This window comes from Festucalex cinctus, chromosome 8 (genome assembly GCF_051991245.1).
Source record: "Festucalex cinctus isolate MCC-2025b chromosome 8, RoL_Fcin_1.0, whole genome shotgun sequence".
NCBI classification, from domain to species: Eukaryota; Metazoa; Chordata; class Actinopteri; order Syngnathiformes; family Syngnathidae; genus Festucalex; species Festucalex cinctus.
Genome location: NC_135418.1, coordinates 21,317,011 through 21,339,465, shown reverse-complemented (window position 1 = coordinate 21,339,465; position 22,455 = coordinate 21,317,011). Strand labels below are relative to the sequence as shown.

The following is a 22,455-nucleotide window of genomic DNA, read 5'->3' as shown; positions in this document are numbered from 1 at the left end:
ACAGTCATGACATTGGTGACTTGTGGGCAATGGAATAAAAATTTCATATCTGTCCAAGTGATGCTTGAGACTAAATTGAAAAAAAAATAAATCCCAACACGAGCTATATAGCAACTAAAAAAAAATAAAAAAAAATAAAAGACAAATTCACATGGATTTTTTTTGCTGATCTCATAAATTTCACTGTAATGTTGTTACAGGATAGGAAGCTGTGTGCACACCCGTTCCTGGAGATCTACAGTGAAGGTCGGATCCACTTCATGGCTCCGTTGGCTCGCCAGGGAGACTTCTACGTTCCGGAAGTCCGTCTAGCGGAAAGGAGGCTTTCAGAACAAGAAGAATTGGACTCGGACTCGGAAATTTCAGGTATTTTCAATCCCATGTTGGACAGAATTGAAACTGGTAGAACAAAAAAAAATAATGTAATATACAATGGATTATCCTAGTAATGGTGTCTAAAAATGATAAAATCAACATGCATGCTATTCAGCTGTGGTAGATGATCGTTGGGTTTTTGTTTATGACTAGTGCACAGCAGTACGTGTGATTTACACCTTTTTAGGTGTTAATGAAAAGAGCAGACACAACAGCTTCCGGTGAATGTGTCCTGACACTCACCCAGCAAGACGGATGCCGTATGCAAAAGTTGCTTTCATTGTAAAAGATGTACAAGTGTTTTAACGCTATTCTATTTGACGGTAATTTATCCTCGTGAGACTTCGATGCTTCCGAGGGAGTGTTTACCGCAGCCGCTGCTGTATGAAGCGCATCCTATTATGCAATGTGTAAAAAGAAGCCCATGTGATGGGGAACAGCAGAAGGTTTTCTTTGTTTACTTTGTTAAAAAGAGGCCTGTATTTGAACTTGACACAACTGGAAACTTGCATGATACTTGGGTGATCATCTTCATTTTTCCTGTTCATCATATGGACACCTTGCCCAATTATGTCACAAGCGAATTGGTATGATTAGTATTGGATATGACGTCTGCGATTGGTTGGCAACCAGTCCAGGGTGTCCCCTGCCTACTGCCCAGAGCCAGCTGAGATAGGCGCCAGCAGCCCCCGCGACCCTTGTGAGGAATAAGCGGTCAAGAAAATGGATGGATGGATATGACGTACGGGTCCGCGACTCGGGATAATAATGTGACAGGTAGTCTTGCTCCTGTCGCACCGTGATCTACTCACTCGGGTCGCCCACTGGAACCCTGGCCGGTCCACTGACCCGTCCAGCCTGCATACGCTCGGTCCCGCCCCCGCATGCCGATTCTGTCTCGGGGGGAGCAATGAAGCGCTGAGTCTCTAGCGTTGTGCGGCGTATGGGTCTGGTAGCAGCTTAGAAATCCTCCTGTCACTTTGTGTTCATGTCTGTTCTCACAAGAATTATGTTAGTGTATATCGATGTTTTGGTAACTCTCATTAGTGGCAATATGTGCATTGATGTCAAAACATGAAATAGTTAGGTCTGAGTTTACTGTATTTTTTTTTAGTCCCATATTATATTTCAGTGTATTATTCTAATCTCTACACTGCCAGTCAAAGGTTTTGACACAGTATCTTATTCAATAGCACAAGAAATTGTATCCAATTTTTCACTGGTAATGTATGTATGTGTCTCTAGATGCAGTTGGGAAAAATTCCTCCAGTGAAATACAAAATATTCCTTCACTTGAATTTTTTTTTTCCCTATCCAAATATTATTCAGTGGTTTGTTTTTGGCATTGATACAGCGTTCGTATAACTCATTCCTTTATTACAGTGCGGTATGCATGCTTTTTTTTTTTCATTTTATTTTTGTGTTGCCTGTATTCATCACAGGCATAAACCGTGCATGTAAATGAATCAATTAAGATTCACTTAATCAAGATCTGTCAGTGACTTAGAGGCTTGTTTTAATCTTTCAACCAGGCATATGTTTTTGTGTAGGGTTGAAAACAACAAGCTGGCCCACGACACACCCTAGAAGTGAGTATTGCAGTACCTGCGATCCAATTCTCTCCAGTTTGGCCCGAGTCTAATATTCTCTGTCAACATGGAGGCGTTTTCAAAACAAGGTTCTCTACTTTAATATCACATCTCTCGTGCGGTGGTATTTAACAGTGCACCAGTGACACATTTGGACAATACTGATATGACACTGAGTGACTTGTCGGCAAGGAACTGAATAAAAAATAGAAATGTAATAAATTACCTGCCTACACATACAGATCTCTTTGTAAATTGTAAAATTATATTTTTTTCCATATCCCCCCATATTTTTTTTGTTTTGTTTTGGGGTTTTTTGCAAGTGAATGCAATACGCTTCCGTAATTCAGCATTAGTTTCAAATAAAAACAATATGACAGCCAAACAACTAGAATCATGTGGCTAAAAAAATAACCTTAGCTGCAGCCACACAATTAAACCTTAAAATTGCAAGAATTTTGCCAGCATCAACCTCAAACTGCCACTTGGCCCTCTTTATCTCAAACTTGAACTATTACAGATGCGAAGAGACTTTTTCTGAAGCCAGTTAATGATCTGTTCTGTTTGCATGCTGATATTTGCTCGCCTTTCCCTTTCTTGCTTCATGTGAAAGGTTAGTTCATGCTGTGTGTTTATCTTCCTCATTGAGTCGGCCGCTAATGACAGCCTTGTTGCTTATTTGGACGTATTGATTTGAGAAAAGTGTTATGTGAAAACACTCACTGCCACACAAAAGCTCAAAAAGGGCAGCAGACTGGTACATGCAGGTAAAACATTGATCCTATTGCCCTGCAAAGGGCAAAAAAAAAACAAAAAAAAACATTGATTCATAAGATGGTATATGGAATATAAATTTAGCATGAAAGATACATTTAATGGATGCAAAGTGTCGTAATGTGTAAAAAAAAAAAAAAAAAAAGTGCTAATTTTGACCTTCCTCATTAAGTCTAGAGGCAATGCAAAATGTCACAGTGGCAGGATTAATATAGTCTTGGAGTGCATATTTTCTGTTGTGCAAAATGTAAAAACAAGAGTATGAGAATAGTGAGTGACCACTTTCTAGATGACTTGTCTAATATGGTTAAATATTGGGCATTTTTTTCTCCACAGTTTCAAACAATTGACAGATGTCTTAATAACATTTCTGTGACTTGCTGTCTTCAAAACATATCAAGGATCAATAATTATAGCTCTTAACATCACCCCATTCCATTTTTTTTATTTATTATTATTATTTTTTATTTTAAAGGATTGCAGAACTTTCTCCTGTCTCATGAGAATGAGCCACTGTCCACCCAGGTCTAACCCAGAGTTCGTCGGGAAAAAATTGCTTAAAGATAGCAAGTCCATCTACCCGTCAGTCCGTCTATCCGTCAGTCCGTCAGTCCGGGGAAAAATGTGACCGAAGTGGTGTTTTAATTTAAAAAAAAAAAAAAAAAAAAAACATAAGTTACAGGGGCAACATCTTTCTGAAACAATTTTCATACATTGCAGCCATTGTTCTGTTTACGGGAGAAACAAATTGCACCAATTTCAGTTTTTTTTTTTTTTTTTTTTTTTTTTTTTTTTTTTTTTTTTTAAATCAATAAATCAACTAGATCAACGTAACTTTACTAAGGTGCTAAACACTAGTTAACATGACTTTCTGGCCTTGACTCTGACCCTTATTTTCATTTTTATGCTACAATGTGAATCTGCCATTGACAGCCAATTAACTTAACTAGCCAGTTTTGCTATTTTAATGAGAAAGCAAAAGGAAAAGAACAGAGTGGACAGTCCATTTTATTTGTATTGTGCGATCGAACCAGAAGTGCAAATGTTGGAATATTCACAGCCGCACTGACAAGTGTGCCATCAATGTTTTTGTTTAAGGGAGGAAACTAATACGAGTTGCAGCGCAGCTCTCAAATTGGAGCAGGCAGATTTCGCCTGAATCTCTCGGATTATTTGGGAAGCCCTGCTTTCCTTGTGTTTGTTTACCAAAGCACTCCAACCATCTGTCCCATCTCCTCCTCTTCTTTTTGATGGCCGCTCTCCAGGTGCAGACTCAAACAGCGAATACAGCTCAGGGACCGGGATTCTCAGCCGAGAGACGTCACTGGCGGCGTCACCGGCCCGCTCCGAGTCGGGCAGGGACCGCCGGGACGCAAATCCCGGAGGGGGAACGTCCAAGGAGCGCTCGCTCATGGAGACGGGCTGGGAAGGGAATGATCAAGAACGAGAGCAGTTGAATAAAGACTCCAGCCAGGTGAGCCGTGACCCCGTCCCGCAATTGTTGGGTGTTGTTGGCGGCGAGGAGTGAAAGTTGACTGAGCGGATTTAAAGATTTATACAGTAACCTCTGTTGTGTCGAAAGTTCCTCTGGAAAAACTAAAAAAAAAAAAAAAAAAAAAAAAAAGTTAGTTTGTTTCTCAGCACACGCTGAACTTTTTTACTTTCTCAATGACCCGCAATCACAAGCCCACTCTTCTCCTGGAGGCACAAATCTTGAATACATATCTTCATGTATGAATGTTAGTTTTTCTTTTTCTTCGTGTTTTTTTTTTTTTTTTGGTTGATTTTCACCCTAATGACTGGAGAATGTACTATTCATCCTTGCAAGTATTCCTGCTGATATTTTTCCCCTCCTTTTTTCCAAGAAGTGCTGTTTTTGGTTGAACAAAATATTTTTTACTTGAATTATTTCCACTTTGTTGCTCTTAAGCTCAATTGTAAATCTTTTTCTATTACGCTAGAAAATTAATTGACACACTCAAGTATTAGGTGCACCTGACCATTAGGTGGCTTCTTCAGTTTTATTCCTTTCTCCTCTTTCTACTATGAGATACTCGGGAAGATGTTGGCGGTTTTGTGGGAACATTAGTGAGATCAGAGGCCACTGACGTTTGGCTCCGAGAGAGGGGCCTGCCTCGCGAATGATATGTTGTCGAGCTGTTTGTTGGTTGGGATGTTCTACTTCAAACACATGCACAGATGCCTTTATTGATGTTTCTTTCTGCACCGGTGCACCAAAAAAAAAAGCCTTTACCAAGTTGTTCCTTCGAAGATGGAAGCATACAAGTGTTCAAAAGATATTGATAAGATGAATAATTGAGATTGCCGGGGAACTGAAGGATGCAGTCCTAATTAGCAAAAACTGTGTTCCAGTTCTGCGTTCCTGTTATTCTTGAAGACCATGAATAGTTTTAAGTTTTTTGACCACACACACATAACTAGTTCTGTGTGTCTGTGTGTCCTTTTGAGTTCTCTTAATGGTTTTAATAAATGTATTTTTGAAAGACACAATTGTGAATGGATTATTGTTCTCCAGGATGTCTTATGACAAAAAACGTCCTTCTCAAATGGGGGTGGGGAGCATGTGAACTCAGGGAACATTTTTTTTTTGGCCATTCTAGAATAAAGTGTAATTGCACATCCACTACAGTAGGTGGCAATGGCTTGCCCCAAGACAACAATACGCTCCTCCCCAGAGACAAATGATACTATTCATGGTCGCTGCAAAGAGTTTGTGGGGGGGCTGAATTATTTCATCCCATTCTTTGGCGTAACAAAAAAATAATTGAGAAGCACTTGACTAAAGGCGTGAAGATTTCCCAATTGAACCTTTATTGAGCCAAGGCACACCACCAAACAAAAATCTCACAAAAAGTTGGAATGATCTCATCTCAATTTAATTGAAGTACAATATTGCACCAAATAATTTTTATTGTTGGGGAGAACCTGGAACAGATTAATGGCATTTCCATTTATTTCAGTGGGGAAAGATGATGATGAGATCTCAGATTTTGTTTTGTTTTGTTTTGTTTTGTTTTGTTTTGTTTTGTTTTGTTTTGTTTTGTTTTGTTTTGTTTTGTTTTGTTTTGTTTTGTTTTGTTTTGTTTTGTTTTGTTTTGTTTTGTTTTGTTTTGTTTTGTTTTGTTTTGTTTTGTTTTGTTTTGTTTTGTTTTGTTTTGTTTTGTTTTGTTTTGATTTGATTTGATTTGATTTGATTTGATTTGATTTGATTTGATTTGATTTGATTTGATTTGATTTGATTTGATTTGATTTGATTTGATTTGATTTGATTTGATTTGATTTGTTTTGTTTTGTTTTGTTTTGTTTTGTTTTGTTTTGTTTTGTTTTGTTTTGTTTTGTTTTGTTTTGTTTTGTTTTGTTTTGTTTTGTTTTGTTTTGTTTTGTTTTGTTTTGTTTTGTTTTGTTTTGTTTTGTTTTGTTTTAAGAACGATTCTGATTCCAGTATTTGCTAAAATAAAATTCTGATAACCAGTTTATCAGCCAATTTTAATAAAAATAAATAAATAAATAATGCAATAGCTTCTTGTTTGGTCAACAATAAAGATGTGAATTACAAGTAGAATATTTTTTATTTACAACAGAGAAAAATCGGCCAATTATTTTAGTCTTTTTTTTTTTTTTTTTTTTTTGGGGGGGGGGGTGGGAATTTTTTAATGTCATTGTCTTTGTCTTGCATTGTAATGTTAATATGTTTAAAAACAAAACAACAACAAAAAAACGTGCCAAAATCAGCCAATTTTAGCTGATTTTAAGAGAGCTGACTAATATCGGTCGGCCAATTAACATCTTGGGCCCAAGTTTTGAGTTACAAGTGTGGACATGGAACGCATTACAACTCGTATCTCAAGACTCCACTGTACAGTAACTTTAAGAGCTGATGTATCACAATATCAATAATTTATTTTAGAATCAATTTTAGAACATTAATGGTATTGGAGGTCTCAATATCGATCCTCACATCACTAGTTGACGGTTTGTTAAGGCGTTTAGGAGGTTCCTGAACCCAACAAATTTGAAAACCCCTGAGGCATGTAATTGATTAAATGGCTCTTGTTTGTACAATTATCACCCTGTCACCTCTTCCGATTATCCTCCCTCATAAATTCACACACCACTTTAATGCTCTGTTTAGTCACCCACTTCTAATCTGCCTTTTTTGTTTGCTTTAACCAAATGTCATTTCCCCCTCGTGCCATTCCTCTTTTTTCCTCTCCGAAATAAAGATGGCAGCAGCAGTCTGCAAGACCACCTGATGACCTGCGATGTATGTGCAGTCATATCCATAGCCTTCATCTCTGAACAAACAAAAGATCACAGCGAGCTTTTCACAGCAAGCCTCTCGGTGGCTGCGAGTGCGCGGGCAGCGCACACTTGTCATAAACGTTGATTTGGACTAAAACGCCTTTGAGCATTTGGGTATCACGATTGTTCATTTCGGACTCTTCACTCCGTCGAGTTGGCCTAGGATGAAAACGAGGAAAACAATGGCTTTTTGTCTTAAATCCAAGCCCGTGAAGCCTCTCCTCGCATTTTCATCACTTGAGACTTGATGGAAGTGTGAGTCACTCTGCAATGATTCCACAGCTGCCCCAGTGGACTGAGTTAAAGCCTGCTGCAGGATATAACTATTAATTCTTTGCAGTTATTACTTTGCACAGTCAGAATTAATGGGGAAACATTTTAGCAAAGCCTTTAATAGATCAAATTTGAAAGACCTAACCCCTCCCTCCCCAGTGTGGTTATGCAGAGACTTGCCACTCACACTTGGAATATGGACTACAGTCATAAACATGCAGTCGATTATTTTCATTTGAAATATTTTAAATAATGACCTAAATTAGACTATCCCGGGATTCCATCCAGTAAATGTCATTAACTTCTGAATGGTGGTGGCCTGCCTGCATAAAAAAAAAAAAAAAAAAAAAAAGTCACAGACCCTGTGGCCATTCATAGCGGCGCTTACAAATCTTCGCAACTCTCCAGGGAGAAACATGTAGCCCGTAACCTACTGACCCGAGGGCGCAAAGCCACAACTCTCCCTGCATTTACGCTTAGGTAAGCTCAATTTTTATTTTAACAAGGAACTGATAGTCAGAAACGTATGCTTATCAGCCACATCTTAACATTAGGCACACTACCGCAACTGCCCCGAAAGGCAATAAGAATGTTAGCATATAATATGTCAACATTCCACACAAAAATACTTGCTTTCCTACAAGAATCCGAATCAATCTGAAGATGCTGCCGATAACCAATGTCAGCGTATGACCTCGCTCCGCCCTTCTTGAGCCTCATTCCACTTTGAGGCAACCTTCAAACTTAAGCTTGGAAAGAGGTGATTTTTACAATTCCAGCCTTGGCCACGACCCAACTGCGGAATCTTCTCTCCCAATCTATAGGTCGGCCCAATCTTCAGTGTTTAAAAGGCGCCTCGTTCCTATCCCAGTCTTTTTATTCCCTCTGTCCTGTCAATCTCATTCTTTGAGCTCATTACTCATATATGGACTTGTCTGTGAAGGCATTCCTCTAAGCTCTCGGAGTTTGAGAGAAGTCGAAGCTATTTCAGCAGTACATCTGTGTGTGTGCACAGTAAACAAGGCAAGGCTGGGGTACATCTGCTGCTTGTAATTATACACCTCAGGGCTTCTCTTACATCCGTGAATCTCATCCATCACGTTAATCCTCGGGGGAACAAAAGCCCTTTAGCATTTAGATTTATAATGTATAAACTAAGTATAGATCATCTTATTTAGAGAACATTTAACGGATAAACACTCAGCATTCTTTCAGCGTCCCAGAGGCATATGTGATTTCAAGTAAATTAAACAATTGGTGATGCCCTTTTTTTTTTTAACTCTTCCCTTTTTGTCAAAGAACTATCCAGTACTAAATGCAAAACAACCTCCTTGTAGTGTTTCCCAACCTTTATTGGGCCATGGTACAACAGATTGATACACTGCAATCTATTGGATGAGCATTTCGCAAAACCCACACATTTTTATCAGTCTCAGGGAGCGGCCATTTTGTCTTTTGCTGTCGACTAAAAATTACATCACAGTTGCTCAGACTTGAAGTAACGGCCAATCACGGCTCAGCTTGCAAATGTCACATGACGAAACACAGGAAACAGGAGAGCCGTGATTGGTCGTTTCCTTGAGCCTTGAACAACTGTGATGTGAAACTGCGAAATGGCCGCCCCGTCAGATGGATCAAAACGGATGGATTTTGCGGCTTTACTGACAGTCCAAAAACACAATATTAATCACAATGCCATGTATAGAGTAGCGGGGACTCATACAACACATTTTAGTAAAGATAATTTGTGGTTTGATTTCCCCTATCAGTACATAAGCATAAAGTAAAACAAATTTTTACTGTAAATTATATACATCCAATTAGATAGCTTGGCACAACAGAAAAAAAAACCCACAAAATTATTTCCCCCTATTAATAACATATTTAGTGCTCATAACGAGAAGAAAAAAAAAACATTAAGAGCTTGTTAGCATCAGCTTGACTTTTATGCGATCAACACGTTAGCATAGCCTTGCCAACTGACTAACAAAAAAAAAAAAAAAGCTAAATTAGCTAATGATTACTTTTAAAAATACATACTCACATCTAGTTCCACCCCAGATTGGACAGAGAACTTTTAAAATGGCAGAGGTTGTTGATTTTTTTTAGGCTAGCACAAGGCACAACACAAATGATTGTTGTACATAGCTGACAACATCAAACAATACGGCCATAAAATGGGAGTATGGTTACATGAAAAATCTATTGAGAACAGAAATAAAGTACTTGTACTTCATTACTTCACACCGCTCCAAATTGAATAAATGTTTTATTATTCTTTTTAGTTTTTTTGTGTGGAATGTTGACATATTATATGCTAACATTCTTATTGCCTTTTGGGGCAGTTGCGGTAGTGGTACCAATCACAGCTCACCTGTTTTCTAGGTTTGGTCATGTAATATTCACAAGCTGACCTGTGATTGGTTACCTGAGCCCTTGTGATGTCATTTTCAGTCGACAGCAAGTTGCAAAATTGTACGTGAAAAATAATGAAAGTATCAAATTAATTTTAGACAAAATAGTAATGTTTGACTGCCAAAAATGACTTAAGTAAAGTATCCCTTTAAATATTAATATTTAAATATATGCTTTCTTCATTTGGGTTCACAACCCCCCGCACACCCCTGACAGAAAACAATGTTAGTCAGACATTTTCAATGATGTACTAATGTTTTATTGTCTTTCTATTGTTTATTCCAGTTTTTAAAAAAAGAGAGAAGGAGAAGAGAAAACAACAAATGGACCCTAGAGGCCATAGCAAACATCTCATCTGTTAACTGTCTGCTTGGCTTGACTTCTTTGTTTAAAAAAAAAAAAAGTATGACTTTCCCTTAATTCCCCATAGATTTGGTGTCCATCATCAAGCGGTATGTACACTGTTTTAATACACTGCACTTAGCTTCTTTTTACACTTTGCATAACAGTTTAAAAAGCTTCATTGTGGTGGCAGTTTGAGCCCTGGTCGAAATGAAGTGAAGCAAAGTAAGAACAGGCGAGCTTATTTACATTAACGACTAGGGGTGTGAATTGCCTAGTACCTGACGATTCGATTCGTATCACGATTCACAGGTCACGATTCGATTCGATACCGATTAATCCCGATACGAATGGTCACGATTCGATACCGATTAATCCCGATACGAATTTATAAGTCGATTGTTGCGATTTTTTTTCATTCATATTTAGAAAATACTAATCAGTAAGCTTGTAGAGTGTAAGATTTATATGAAAATGTATTATTTATTTATCTGAAATTTCAGTCTTATAGAGGTTGTAATCTGTTTCATGTTTGAACAGCATTAAAATAAAAATATTAAGGCTTAATGTGCCGTTCATATAACATTCTTCCATGCTCAAGGTGTGAATCCTAAAAAAAAAAAAAAAAAAAAAAAATTAAAAAAAATCGATTTTGCCTATTATTGAATCGATTCGAGAATCGCGCGATGTAGTATCGCGATATATCGCCGAATCGATTTTTTTTTAACACCCCTATTAACGACTATATTGCTCGAGTTAATGTTTGGGTGAAGAGGGCAAATAAACTCATTAAGAGCAGCGGCAAAGTTATCAGCAGCAATGAAGGGAACACATTGCAACATGCACTCAACAGTGAAACTGCAGCGAAGTAGACGTGGGTATCATTTGCATAAAAGTCCGATAAAATATCTTGGAAATGGCAGAATCATTTAGCGAGATGTCAACTTTAATAATTGGTCCTTCCTCTTGCGTGATCAACAGCCAACTTTTTTTTTTTTTTTTTGCAGACGTTGTGCAAATGTTAAACAGGATTTTCGGCTATTCTCACATGTTTTATTTAGAGCATCAATCTCTATAATGCAGCAAATTTAAGATATGTTAATTTTTAAAAAGTTCTTTATTATGCTGCGCTAATTGAGCAACTGTGCAAGGTTAAAATTAATTGACTCTTTAGTCGAGTGCATGTCCTGGCGTCAATTAATGATCTAGGAGCACTTTTGATTAATTGATTTATTTTTAGTATGTGACCCAGGAAAGTAAGTAAAATAGCACGTTTTTTGTTGTTGTTTTTTTTGTTTTTTTTTAACGACTGGGGAAAAAAAGCCCAAATATATTTAAACATTTTTACAATTTCACATTGGAATTAATTCCCTGTTGTAAGTCTATTATCTGTTGTTGTTTTTTTTGTTGTTGTAATAATTATCGACATGAAGCCAAAACACCGCCACATCCTCACTACAGGATAGCAGGACTTTGTTTCCGTTCACCCGTTATTTCCCCTGACGTTAATTGGCACGTTCCTATCGAAAGTCTGAATTCGGCCCACTTGCCATCCATCATTGAAACATAAACTACAATTGTATTGCCGGAGAAAATTGGTCCCTTTGTGTTAGTAGAGAGAATTACGCAACAGGCAGGACCTGCTCGTCATTTTAATTGCCACTGCACAGCAAAAGACCTTATTTGCCCAACCCCTCCTGCGCAGCTATTGTCCTAAAATGAAATGTGCGTGCGCGCGTTTGAAGTATGTGAAGGTGGCTGAACTGTTTGAGGAAGGAAGCCGCATTGGCATATTCTGTGCAAAAGCTCTTGATGTTGCTTTGCTGAGAGGAATTGTACATTTAATTGTGTTTGTGCAGCCGAACACCTCGCCAATTATGCAACAGGAATGCTGCTGATGTCGTATTCTGCGGGGAATGGGGAAAATGCTCACTTAGCTGGTCTTGAATATACACTCCGAGGACCTTTCTTTGGGTACACTTTCCCAATCCAACACAAGAAAGCATTCTTAATATTTTGCACATCATTTATGGCTAGATAAGACAAAAAAAAAAGAGAGTTTTAATGGCGTATTTAAAAAAGTGATTTGTGCTTGTCTTGTCATTTATATGAAATTTGTATTCCTTCTTTTCATTTTGTCATATCGGCTTTTATTTTGTAGTAATTGTGTCGTCTCATTTCAGAAACTTTACTTCCTGCCTTGATGTCATCATGATTCTTAGGCCCGCCCCTGATTGTCTCATGTCCTCATGTATAAATAGTCTGCATCCACCCTTGTCCTTTTATCAGATTGTTTTGTCTTCTGTCGTGTCTTGAACAAGTCATCGTTTTAAGAGTTAATTGTTTCATGTTAGTAGAGTCAACACTTGTTTCTTGTGGTTCCTGGCTTTATGTTTTAGTTTCCCGCCGTGCTGTTATTCTTTTTTATCTAGCTTATGTTTCCTTGTTTTCAGGTTTCAAAAGAACTGTTATTTTTCTAATAGTGCTTTTGGGCCTTTCACATTTGGAAGTGCACCACAAGCAAAAAAACTAGACTTTACACTGATTTGATCAGCTGGATCGGGATTGGACGATATTTTGCATATATGCAAAGTTGGTGATCGGCTGTAATGTCTTAATGTGCACGATCGATCAGTGATGTCATTGATTAGCTCTGCGAAACAAGACATTAAATGTAATTAAATGTATTCAACGTTTATCACTTTTTTTTCTTTTTTTTTAAGAAGAAGAAGAAGAATTTGGGGGTTTGCATTTCAATTGGCGTCAATTGTTTTTTGTTTTTTTTGTTTCTTTTGATTTGTTTTTCCCCGCTGTTCGTGGGCTGGGACAGTTCCAGTCAGAGTTTTGTTTGGTTTGGTTTGTCCCAAATGTGTGGTTTATTTCAAATGCACATACATGAAACTGCTGTCTTGCACCAATGGTCACAATACTTGAAATGACTCAGGATGGGTGAATACCGACACCAGGTATCGGTATCGGTGCTAATACCAGACTTATTTTAAGGTATCGGCACTCGTGACGGTGGCCGATTCCAGTGTTGGCAACCCTCTAGTGCTGTTTTATAATCAGGAACTAGAAATGAGAAATTAGGGGGACAAAAATTGCCATTAATTTCATGGAATTTTAAGGAAAAATACTGTATTGGGTTTTATAGGTCTTTCTTTAAAATTATATGTATTTTTTGGGCGGGAATTTTATGTACTAGTGGTATTGGTAATTGGTATCGGTATTTGTGACTAAAGAGTTGAGTATCAGTATCGGTCTGAAAAAAGTGATACTGAGCATCCCTATAGAAATGACCCAGATACTTTTGTCATTCATGATATGGCATGACTCCTTCTTGTGACTGGTACTAAATCTGCTCTTAGATCCACCAGAGGCTTCCAAATTGACCATATACTGCGATGATTTGTTTCCGGCATTTCAAAACTGTTTATGTAGACAAAAAAACAAAAACAAAAAAAACACACACATCTCAATTTGCCCGTTGCTACCGGTTATACATTCTATTTTTAAAGATGCATGCAATCTGTCCCAGGTTGAGCTCACCAGTACATTATGTCTTTCTGTTTATTTGGTCACATCGAATGTTTTTTTTTTTCCTCGTCTCTTATAGATTTATCTTGTTTTACTTCACTTGCTTGGGGATCTCCCTGGACTTCACATTGGTAGCTTCAATTGAGCAGCAACTCAATACCCGATATTAACTTCATTTGTCTTGAAGTAACAAAGGAATGGGCCACCACGTGACTTCTTACTTTTGCGCCAGCTACTCTGCGTGAAAGGGGCTGTAATTTATGCTCGGTAAATGATTTTATTTTTATTTTTTTCAAGTCAAAGCTATTAAATTAAAGATGAAGGTCTACACTGCCATCTTGGCCATTTCCTATATTCAGAAGTTCTTTGTGGTGGTGCACGGAACATTTGCCAGACCACAATCTTATTGGGAAGGGATCGGGGGGGAGGTTGTCTGCAGCAAAAAAATTAACAACAAAAAAAAAGCTGAAAAAATGATTTTAATTTCGGATGTCAAAAGGGTTTCCTTTTCTTTATGAAATGTGTTCAAATGGCTGTTGGAGCTGCTGACCCCTGCCATATACTGTTATGTAATATTGTAATGTGTCTGAGCTTGGGATGTGAGTGCATGCTGCCTTGCTTAAGGACAGGAATGAGATCAGCATCTCTATGGGGGGGGATGTTGGCATGAACTGTGACCCTCCAGTTTCAAAGCCCGAACCCTTACAAATGAGCTACTGGCGACTTATTCCATGAAAGGATGGGCTGAAAAAGACAAAAGAACCTCCAGCTTTAGAGTGCATGCAAAACTCAACTGGAGTATGTTTGGGATTCAGTGAGAAAGGTGAATGAGTTTGTCGCCCTTAATGAAAGCTCTCTTATTGTATGACTACAATTTGTTTTAATTAACCCAAGCACCAAATAGGAGAGGGGAACTGACTGTATTTTTTTTTTTTTAATTCATACTTGTATATTATTCTTATTAAAATTAAGATAATTAATTAATGTATTTTTATGTGATTGCTGCTGCTCGCCACGCTGTAGTTTAAAACCGAGCCTGTGTCTCGTTGGGCTTTTGTTTGGAAGCTGCTGACAGTCGGGAGCGCGCAGCGTGGTCGCGTTTGCGCTCAGTGGAGCAGCAGAGGCGCGTCCGCGTTGCACCTCCGCCGCCACCAGCTAAAGATTCTCCAGCTCCTTCTTGTTTTCAAGTTCCTTCCCACCCCTTCCCGACGAGAAAAGCTCTTGAAGTTGTTTAAAAAGAAAACAAACCGCCACTTTATTCACGGTTATTCTCTGTAGCGCCCAGTTTGCGCGAGGCTGCCCTGGCTTGCAGGTCCGGTGGTCCGACGGCTGGCAAGTTGGAGAGGACGAAGGAGTTTTTTTTTGCCAGTGTACGCAAACACTTCAGAACCAAGGACAGATCCAAGCAGGAGCCTGGCAAACACGTTCCAAAGAGGACAACATCTGCACGCTGCTGGTCACATGAAGCGGCTCGCGGTGCGTTCGCGGTCGCCAAGGAGAGCTCAACGCCAATAACGTTTTAGGTAAGAAACTGCTTTTCCCTTTTTAATACGTATCTCCTGAATGAGACATACCTTACCTGTAGATTAACACTTTTAGGTAATATAACTAAAACCATTCCACAAAGTTATTAAATACTAGTAGAAACAATAATCCACGTCTGAATATGACGTTTTATACTTGCATTGTTTGCTAAGAAATATGTAAACACAACATTCAATTCACTGGGCACTTCATTAGGTGCACCTGGCTGCATACACTCGCATGATTAAAAAAAAAAACTGGTTTTAGTAGCCTATAATGCAAACAAAAAGGATTCATACCACAATATTGTTAGCCTATTATAGAGTGTTTGTCTTTTACAACGGTGTAAAAACAAACAGCCTGAACTGTGCACGTGTACCTAATCTATTGGCCATCGGATGTGAGCGCTTGACAGTGATTGATGACAAGCGGCTGGAGCTGTCACTGTCACTTTCTGCCATTCTCTTCCACACGCAACTTGCTTGTTTAGAGTGAAAATCAACAAACAAGTCGCATGGCACACTACACCTTTGAGCACTGGAATGCCACACCAATCAAAAGCATAAGCTGTCAAGTGAATGTGGAGGCTCATGAGATGAGGATAAAGGGAGTTAGTTACAAGTTGGTTTTCCTTGTTAGCTGAGAGCAGATTTCATAGAGAATCCCACTTGATTTATTTTACACGCATGCACAATACTCTCAGTAATAAATGATCATTTTGTCAGTGTTTTTTTTTTTTTTTTTTTTTTTAAACGACATCTCATAGGACAAGTACCGCTCTTGCTATTATTAGCGTGATTTATACGCACAAAATTAAATGTCAATCCTTGTGCATTGGAGGATTCCGCCAAAGTGTGCACATGTTTAGTGTCAGATAAATCGAAGGTAAATGATGCAACCTTTGAGTGGTTTTATTCAAATGATACTGAACATTCACATCACATCCAAAACAGCCAATTAAAAATCTCATTTACAACCACCGGCTACAATATTATATGTCAGCAAAAAAAAAAAAAAAAAAAAGTGAATTAATTGTAATTCACGCGGTAACAATGAATTACAATTAATTGTAATTAATAAATTAATTCTGTACACTAGATTCTAGTGTTCATCTTTTCTCAAAGTCAACTGCTTATTGGCAGATTGGTTAACTAAATAATTACAGTAACTGCAGTGAAGTTAAATGTAAAAAGTAAAGCCAAAATACTAATTACATTGTTAAAGAGGAATTCAAACTTAAACATTTCTTGAATGTGACTTCACTAGTCTAAACATGACATTCTGATGAATATTACATTTGTGGAATATGAGTTAAGCAGCAAAATCCAGCCGTTTTTATCCATCTCAGGGGGCAGCCATTTTGCCACTTGCTGTCGACTGAAGATGACATCACAGTTGCTCACCTGTTTTTTGAAGCTGAGCTGTGATTGGTTGTTACGTGAAACCTGAGCAACTGTGATGTCATTTTCAGTCGACGGCAAGTGACAAAATGGCCGCCTTCTGAAATTGATAAAAATGGCTGAAATTTCCTGCTTAACAACTGGATTTTGCTGTTTAACTCATATTCATTAGCTTCCCCTTTAAATAATGACGGTAGAAGCTGGCCACTCCAAAGTGAAATATCCCCAGATGTGGTACAATTTGGAGGTGGACCAAAATTTTCTTCTGAAAAATGACAACATCAATGGGACCTTAGCTCAGGGGGATCTCCAGTAAATCGTTTATGCCAATGTGCTCTGCTTACTCTCTCTTATTATCTATCTGTATCTGTTTTTTTAATAGAATTCAATCGCAACCTTCTTCTGTACTCACTTTAAGTGTGTACGCCATGGATGCATGGCACCACACTGCCCCCAAAAGGCCAAAACGCACAGGAACAGTTATCTTGATTTATATAGCACTTTCAAACAGCCTTAGCCATCAGTATTTGTATTATATATATTTTTAGTATTGGCAGATTAATCGGTAATCTGTATTTTTTTTTCTACCAAAAATCGGTATCGGCATCGGCCTCAAAAAGTACATATCGGTCCGGCCCTACTTATTTGTCTATATATGGAATTAACGACCCAAAAATTGTGAGAATGTAAAGTTCACTTGTGTGACCCTAATGAGGACAAGCGCTGTAGAAAATGAATGCATCAGGAATGTTGGACTCGAGCACAGGTGGTTCTCGTTATGCTTGGCTCCCACTTAACATCTTCACACATCACTTACAGTAACACGATGTCGCGCGCACTTGCTCGACTGTACGTGCCAATCACAGCATCGCTGAGAGGTAGTCTGCACTGACTCACGCTGGCTAAATTTGGACGAGACAATGAAGAAAGACGTTATCAAGGCAATCTTTTGTGCTCGTGGTGACTGGACAAGTTCCTCTCTGACGTTTGAACTTTGGCCGCACGAACGCGTCTTTTTAATGGCCCGATTGAAGGCTTGATGGGATCATTTGAAGGCTGATGGAGCCCCCGGTTGTCTTTCAAATCAGGAAATGTGTTTTTTTGATGGCGTGCGTTTCATGCCCGCGCCGCATTTGCACTTCTTAGGGCTTCGCGGGACCTCCAACCTCCATTTGGCCTACTTTACAAAGGCTCGCCTAATTGGCTGTTCCTTATGGCGCCATTAATTCACACGGCGACCTTGCCTTTGCAACCAGAAAGCTGCCATCTGCTCCAACGCAGAAGAGCAATTAGGCTTTTTTTTCTTTTCCCCCCCCATACAAGTGGTACTCTGACCTTGACTCTGTTAGGTCAAACGTATCGCCGGCTCGGTGATCTCCGCGTCGCGCCCCCAGACGCGACTTCGATCACGTCGTCGCACTCTGGGCGAACCTCCTCGCTGGATACAAAGCAGTGCATTCATCAATGCGTCGCTGGAGCTGCCACCCACAAGCTGATGTAATATTTATCCCGAGCGGGGGAATGCAGCATTCATTAGACTCGTACCTTCCTGTTGTCTTCGGATGTCAGAATATTCTTGGAGAACATTTCAGGGCGTTGCTGCCTACAACATTGTTTAACAGTATTTTGGGTGAGCGCCTGTTTAGGAAATATTAGGCAGCGTGTGCTAAAAGGTGTGGACGCACTAAAAAAGTTTAACGACAACAATGGAATATGAATAAATAAACATGTTTGGCATCACCATAATAATTTAATGAGCACTCTCATTAGACATCACAACAACTCAACAAATCAAAAACCAGTACGCTCGCTTCTGTCGAGATCCATATTAGCATACACTGCCCGCTTCCCTGCAGTCCAACCCGCACTTATTTTTTTTTGAACCCAGCAAGTTACCATGGCAACCCCCCCTTCATTGAGGAGCACCACCATCTATGTGTCATCTCCTCGTAAGCTGGGAAAATCCTCACTCGGGAAGTGTCTGGAATATCTACAGCTTGGATATGTCACACCGCAACAATTTCACGTTTGCCTTATATTTACCGTAAAATCCCATCAGCAACGTTTAATTTGCCGCAAAAAAAAAAAATCACACATGTGACATCACAAGTCTAAACATGACATTCTTACTATCATATTTGTGGAATATGAGTTATGCAGCAAAATCCAGCCGTTTTTTTCCCCATCTCAAGGGGGCGGCCATTTTGCCACTTGCTGTCGACTGAAGATGACATCACAGTTGCTCAGGGCAATTCAGTGGGTTTTCTGAAGCTGAGCTTTGATTGGTTGTTACCTGAGACCTGAGCAACTGTGGTGTCATTTTCACCCGACAGCAAATGACAAAATGGCCGCCTTCTGATATTGATAGAAACTGCTGGATTTTACTGCTTAACTCATATTAACTCACATGTGGGGCTGCATAGAACATATATTGTCAAGAATTTTGGGGGGCGTTGACTTTCCCCTTTACTCCATGTTTCTGTGACAACAGTTTGCTGTTAACTCATATTCCACTAACGCAATATTAACTAGACTAAGTGCAATTCCGGGAGAAATTGCGTGGGAATGCTAAGCTGAATGCTTATGAAGTAAATTGAAAGATAAATTACACACACGTTTGCTACAAGGATGTATTGACTTGTATTGATTCTTCATTTCATTTCTAGGAAGCATCCATCATGCTGTGTCCAGTGTCAGGAGACACAAACGTTCTGTAAACTACCACCTCCGTCCTCTTTGATCCCAACATACAGTTCCCGCCATGCTGAGCGTCATCGCTCTCCTCCGGTCGTCGGCCATTCCGGCACCTTCCTACTGGCCCCTCCACATCCTCCTGCTGGAGCTTTTGGTCCCGGGGAGCCTGCCCAGCATGTCCAGACTCCCCCCGGCGGCCAAGCGCGAGATCCTCATCGACGGCGACCTGGTGATCGGCGGCCTTTTCCCGGTGCACCACAAAGGCGAAGGGACGGAGGACTGTGGTAAAATCAACGAGGAGCGAGGGATCCAGAGACTGGAGGCCATGCTGCTGGCGCTGGACGAGATTAATTCCAGCGATCGCATCCTTCCCGGGCTCCAGCTGGGGGCGCACATCCTTGACACCTGCTCCAAGGACACCTACGCTTTGGAGCAGTCCCTCGATTTTGTCAGGGCGTCCCTCACCAAGGTGCACGACCCAGGTTTCATCTGCCCGGACGGGTCGCGACCCATTCAGAATGAGGTCCCGCTGGCCATTTCGGGGGTCATCGGCGGATCCTACAGTGACGTTTCTATCCAGGTAAATGCAAATTCAGCCAGCAGTACAGTTATATGTTGCGAGTTTGTAGTACACACAACAGTTTTGCACCATGTGCACTCACTTTCATCCATTCATCTTTGTTCTTTTCATCCATCCATCCATCCATCCATCCATCCATCTAGCCAACCATCCAACCCACACATCCTGCCACCCATCCATCCAGCCATCCATCCGTCCATCCATCCATCCGTCCGTCCATCCATCCATCCATCCATCCATCCATCCATCCGTTCATCCATCTAGCCAACCATCCAACCCACACATCCTGCCACCGATCCATCCATCCGTCCGTCCATCATCCATCCATCCATCCATCCATCCATCCATCCGTTCATCCATCTAGCCAACCATCCAACCCACACATCCTGCCACCGATCCATCCATCCATCCATCCATCCATCCATCCATCCATCCGTTCATCCTTCCAGCCATCCATCCAACCCACCCATCCTGCCACCAGTCCATCCATCCATCCATCCATCCATCCATCCATCCATCCATCCAACCATCCATCCATCCATCCATATGTTCATCCTTCTAGTCATCCATCCATTCAACCCACCCATCCTTCTATCATCCATCCACGGTATATATCCATCTATCTGTCCATACATCATCCATATGTTCATCCATCCATCCATCCATCCATCCATCCATCCATCTAGCCAACCATCCAACCCACACATCCTTCCATCCATCCATCCGTCCGTCCGTCCATCCATCCATCCATCCATCCATCCATCCATCCATCCATCCATCCATCCATCCATCCATCCATCCATCCATCTAGCCAACCATCCAACCCACACATCCTGCCACCGATCCATCCATCCGTCCATCCATCCATCCATCCGTCCGTCCGTCCATCCATCCATCCATCCATCCATCCATCCATCCATCCATCCATCCATATGTTCATCCTTCTCGTCATCCATCCATTCAACACACCAATCCTTCTATCATCCATCCACAGTATATATCCATCTATCTGTCCATACATCATCCATATGTTCATCCATCCATCCATCCATCCATCCATCCATCCATCCATCCGTTCATCCTTCCAGCCAACCATCCAACCCACACATCCTGCCACCGATCCATCCATCCATCCATCCATCCATCCATCCATCCATCCATCCATCCATCACCTTTCGTACTTATCCTCATTGTGGTCGTGGCTGAACTTGTGTGTACCCCAGCTGAATTTGAAGCAGGTTACACCTTGGAAAAGGTTGTCAGTAAACCAGAGGGCTCATACAATATAAACAACCTTTTATATTCACACCTATGGACAATCTAATGTGGCAGAAAATCCATACCAGAGAAAGAGAAGAAGAAAGCCAATGCAAGCAGAGGCGAGATTATGTTAACTCAGGAACACAGGAAGTTCCACAGCAAAGATTCAAATCCAGAACCTCAAAACTCTGAGGCAGATGTGCTAGCCACTAGTCCATCTACTGTATAAAACAACATTTTTCTAAGTAATTCATTCAAGCATAATTTTTTGCATTCCAATTGCCCTCACATATTGCTCTTAACAATTACATAATGCCGACCCGACAATGATGCACTACATCATTGAGACTGATGTTAGTGCCTAATCTGATCATTTATTTCCCCCCAAACAAAACACATATTTGTTACAAATACACTCATGAAAAAGCATTTTTTCCCCCTGTTTTATTTGTAATAAAAATGTACATAATGAGAAAATGCAAATTAATGCAAAATGAGTTCAAGCCTCAACTCGGTGGAGGGAAAAAAAGTGCCACATTCTTTATTGCGAGATAGTCAACATGTTCTTGTGTGTTGTAGTAAACACACCCCGCGCGGCATAGCATTAATAATTGACATAACACCTGAAGTGTTGGTGACTAAGTGAGCTCATGAATATGCAGATGTGTTTACGCATGTTAATCAGCGTATTTGCCGCCCTGTATGTACAGTATGCGGATTTGTGTGCCTAGTTGACATGAATCAACTTGCAACAGCTCGTTTATGCGTATACTGTGTTCTCGAATTATGTAACCTGCTACATATTGCGGAAATGTAGTTGCACATGTGTGCTAACGCGCACAGTGCTCATCTATTATTGACGCCGTTAATTACTTTCATCTTTGAAGTACCCTGAAAGTTTCTGTTGTGTAACGTATGCATTAGTTTTCTTCTTCAAACGTAGTTACTAAAAAAGAGCAACTTTTTGATTGAAAGCTCGGATGAAAATATGGATGCATTTTTCTTGCTTACATTAAAAAAGGCTTAAGGGCAGAATGTAAAGAAGATGGTTTTGCGGAGTTGAGTGAGTCCACTGAGTTTTGACATCAGAATGATGCCATTAAGATGGCAGCTCCATTATTACAATTGGAAGAAATGTGGGCATGTCATATTTCTATAGTATGATACAAATGAATTATATCAGGGGTGTCCATACTTTTTCATTTGAGGGCCACATACAGAAAATCAGAAGGACGCAAGGGCCACATAATGTTATGAAGAGAAATTGTGTTTAGTCCTAAAAATTGTACAAATAATTTATTTGTGCTTTTGCGTATTTATGAAAATGCTACAGTATATAAACCAATTTATTTGTAATATGGCAGGTTAT

General features: G+C 39.9%; 2 protein-coding genes across 5 annotated transcripts in view; both read left to right on the top strand.

Moving 5' to 3' along the window:
* The window catches only part of tex264b (testis expressed 264, ER-phagy receptor b), a 36,963-nt gene extending 24,255 nt beyond the window's left edge, over positions 1 to 12,708 (top strand). The window contains exons 3-6 of one of the 4 annotated variants that reach the window (XM_077529448.1): positions 201 to 366; positions 1,926 to 1,964; positions 4,004 to 4,212; positions 12,275 to 12,708. In XM_077529448.1, coding sequence (XP_077385574.1) covers positions 201 to 366; positions 1,926 to 1,964; positions 4,004 to 4,212; positions 12,275 to 12,295 — 435 coding nt within the window. In that variant the 3' untranslated portion in view covers positions 12,296 to 12,708. Of the gene's footprint in view, positions 1 to 200; positions 367 to 1,925; positions 1,965 to 4,003; positions 5,351 to 10,034; positions 10,185 to 12,274 lie in introns of those variants that run through there. The other 3 variants (XM_077529445.1, XM_077529446.1, XM_077529447.1) reach the window with 3 other exon arrangements.
* A 1,407-nt stretch (positions 12,709 to 14,115) lies between these two features.
* Positions 14,116 to 22,455, top strand: part of grm2b (glutamate receptor, metabotropic 2b) — a 28,752-nt gene continuing 20,412 nt past the window's right edge. The window contains exons 1-2 of the mRNA XM_077529357.1: positions 14,116 to 15,151; positions 19,219 to 19,826. Coding sequence (XP_077385483.1) covers positions 19,314 to 19,826 — 513 coding nt within the window. The 5' untranslated portion in view covers positions 14,116 to 15,151; positions 19,219 to 19,313. The remainder of the gene's footprint in view (positions 15,152 to 19,218; positions 19,827 to 22,455) is intronic.